The 2,437-nt window shown below is 41.7% G+C and overlaps 1 protein-coding gene across 1 annotated transcript; it reads right to left on the bottom strand.

Annotated features, from left to right (window-relative positions):
- Positions 1–356: 356 nt before the first annotated feature.
- LOC141372291 (olfactory receptor-like protein OLF4) lies at positions 357–1,298 on the bottom strand. Its single transcript, XM_073890803.1, has one exon. The coding sequence runs from the start codon at positions 1,287–1,289 to the stop codon at positions 357–359; it is 933 nt and encodes a 310-aa protein (XP_073746904.1). The 5' UTR covers positions 1,290–1,298.
- Positions 1,299–2,437: the final 1,139 nt, after the last annotated feature.

Genomic DNA, 2,437 nt, shown 5'->3' with positions numbered 1-2,437 from the left:
ACTTATGTGGCATGATATAAATCATTTGAAATGAAATTATTTTTAAGAAATCCAACATGTCCCATGTAAGATACAGAAATTTCCAGGCATTTGTGATCCAAGTTTGGGGAAAACATTACGAATGTATGAAAATGGACAAGGGGGAGGCTATCTGTATATCAGACAGAGCAGAAGCTTAATATAACAAATTACTTAAATGTATGGGGAAGTTGAATTCAAACAAATGGAAATTCCAGAAAATATATAGAAGGAGCAAGTTCTACTTCCACAGTGTGATCTAAGAATGGCAGATCCTGGCTCTCAGGTTATGAGCCCTGCAGTCATAGACCCTTCTTCAGCCCCAGAACGATGGGCCCTTACGTCACTGGAATCCCAACAATTCTTTTCAGAGCCCTCTTTATGTCTCTGTTCCTCAGGCTGTAGATGAAGGGGTTCAGCATGGGCGTCACCACCGTGTACATCACCGAGGCTACTGCACCTGAGTGGGAGGTCTGGGGAGCAGCAGAGCTTAGGTACACTCCTAGGATTGTACAGTAAAATAAGGAGACAACCGAGAGGTGAGATGCACAGGTGGAAAATGCTTTATACTTGCCCTGAGCTGATGAGATCCCAACTATGGATGAAACTATCTTAGAATAAGAGTAAATAATACCAGCAAGGGGACTACCACCCAGCAGGACAGTTGCAAAATACATCACTATATCATTAAGAAAGGTGTCGGAACAGGCAAATCGGACCACCTGATTAATTTCACAGAAAAAGTGGGAAATTTCCACCTGTCTACAGAAGGACAGCCACAATACCATCAAGCTTTCTAACAAGGAATGCAGGGCACTCATCATCCAGGACACCAGAACCAACAGTCCACAGAAACATGGGTTCATGATAACTGTGTGGTGCAAGGGGTGACAGATGGCCACAAAGCGGTCATAGGCCATTACAGCCAGGAGAAAATCATCCATTCCAGCAAAGAGTAGGAAAAAGTATATCTGAGTGATGCAGTCATCATAAGTTATGACTTTACTCTGAGTCTGGATGTTCTGAAGCATCTTGGGGTTGGTGGTGGAGGTGAAACAGATGTCTACAGAGGACAGGTTGGCGAGGAAGAAGTACATAGGGGTGTGGAGGTGGGAGTCTGAGCTGATGGCCAGGGTGATGAGTAGGGTTCCAAACACAGTGATCAGGTACATGGAGAGGAAAAGCCCAAATATGAAGGGCTTCAGTTCTGGTTCTTCTGATAATCCCAGAAGAAGAAACTCTGGAATTTGTGTGTCATTGCCCGGTTTCATGTAATGGTGGTGACTAAAAGGAAAGAAAAAAACACCATAATCATTTTCAAGCAAATGGGCTTCTTTCATTTATTTGTTACCTTTTATTTTTTCATTTTTATTTTATTTTATTTTATTTTTATTTTATTTTGTTATATTAGTCACCATATAATACATCATTAGTGTTTGATGTGGTGATCCACGATTCATTGTTTTCGTTTAACACCCAATGCTCCATGCAGTACGTGCCCTCCTTAATACCCATCACCGGGCAAACCCATTCCCCTGCCCCTCTCCCCTCTAAAATCCTGTTTGTTTCTCAGAGTCCATAGTCTCTCATGGTTCATCTCTTCCTGCGATTCCCCCCCTTCATTTTTCCCTTCCTTCTACTAATGTCCTCCATACTATTCCGTATGTTCCACAAATAAGTGAAACCATATGATAATTGACTTCCTCTGCTTGACTTATTTCACTTAGCATAATCTCCTCCAGTCCCATCCATGTTGATGCAAAAGTTGGGTATTCATCCTTTCTGATGACTGAGTAATATTCCATTGTATATATGGACCACATCTTCTTTATCCATTCATCTGTTGAAGGGCATCTCGGCTCTTTCCACAGTTTGGCTATTGCAGACATTGCTGCTATGAACATTGGGGTGCATATGGCCGTTCTTTTCACTACATCTGTGTCTGTGGGGTAAATACCCAGGAATGCAATTGCTGGGTCATACGGTAGCTCTATTTTTAGTTTTTTGAGGAACCTCCACACTGTTTTCCAAAGTGGCTGTACCAACTTGCATTGCCACCAACAGTGTAGGAGGGTTCCCCTTTCTCCACAACCTCTCCAACATTTGTTGTTTCTTGCCCTGTCCCTTTTTGCCAGTCTAACTGGTGTAAGGTGCTATCTCAATATGGTTTTGATTTGAATTTCCCTGATGGTTAATGATGATGAACATTTTTTCATGTGTCTGTTGGCCATTTGTATGTCTTCTTTGGAGAAGTGTCTGTTCATGTCTTCTGCTTATTTACTGATTGATTATGTGTTTTTTGGGTGTTGAGTTTGAGAAGTTCTTTATAGATCTTGGATACCAGCCCTTTATCTGTAGTGTCATTTGCAAATATCTTCTCCCATTCTGTGGGTTGCCTCTTTGTTTTGTTGACTGTTTC

Source organism: Callorhinus ursinus, unplaced genomic scaffold (assembly GCF_003265705.2).
Source record: "Callorhinus ursinus isolate GAN/ISIS: 27379988/994484 unplaced genomic scaffold, GSC_fseal_2.0 scaffold4786, whole genome shotgun sequence".
Taxonomy (NCBI): domain Eukaryota; kingdom Metazoa; phylum Chordata; class Mammalia; order Carnivora; family Otariidae; genus Callorhinus; species Callorhinus ursinus.
Note: the sequence above shows the minus strand (reverse complement) of the source record. Positions and strands in the feature narration are given on the sequence as shown.

What these genes read in the sequence shown, in the direction of transcription:
- LOC141372291 (XM_073890803.1), bottom strand. Translation starts at nt 1,289, where the DNA reads ATGAAACCGGGCAATGACACACAAATTCCAGAGTTTCTTCTTCTGGGA.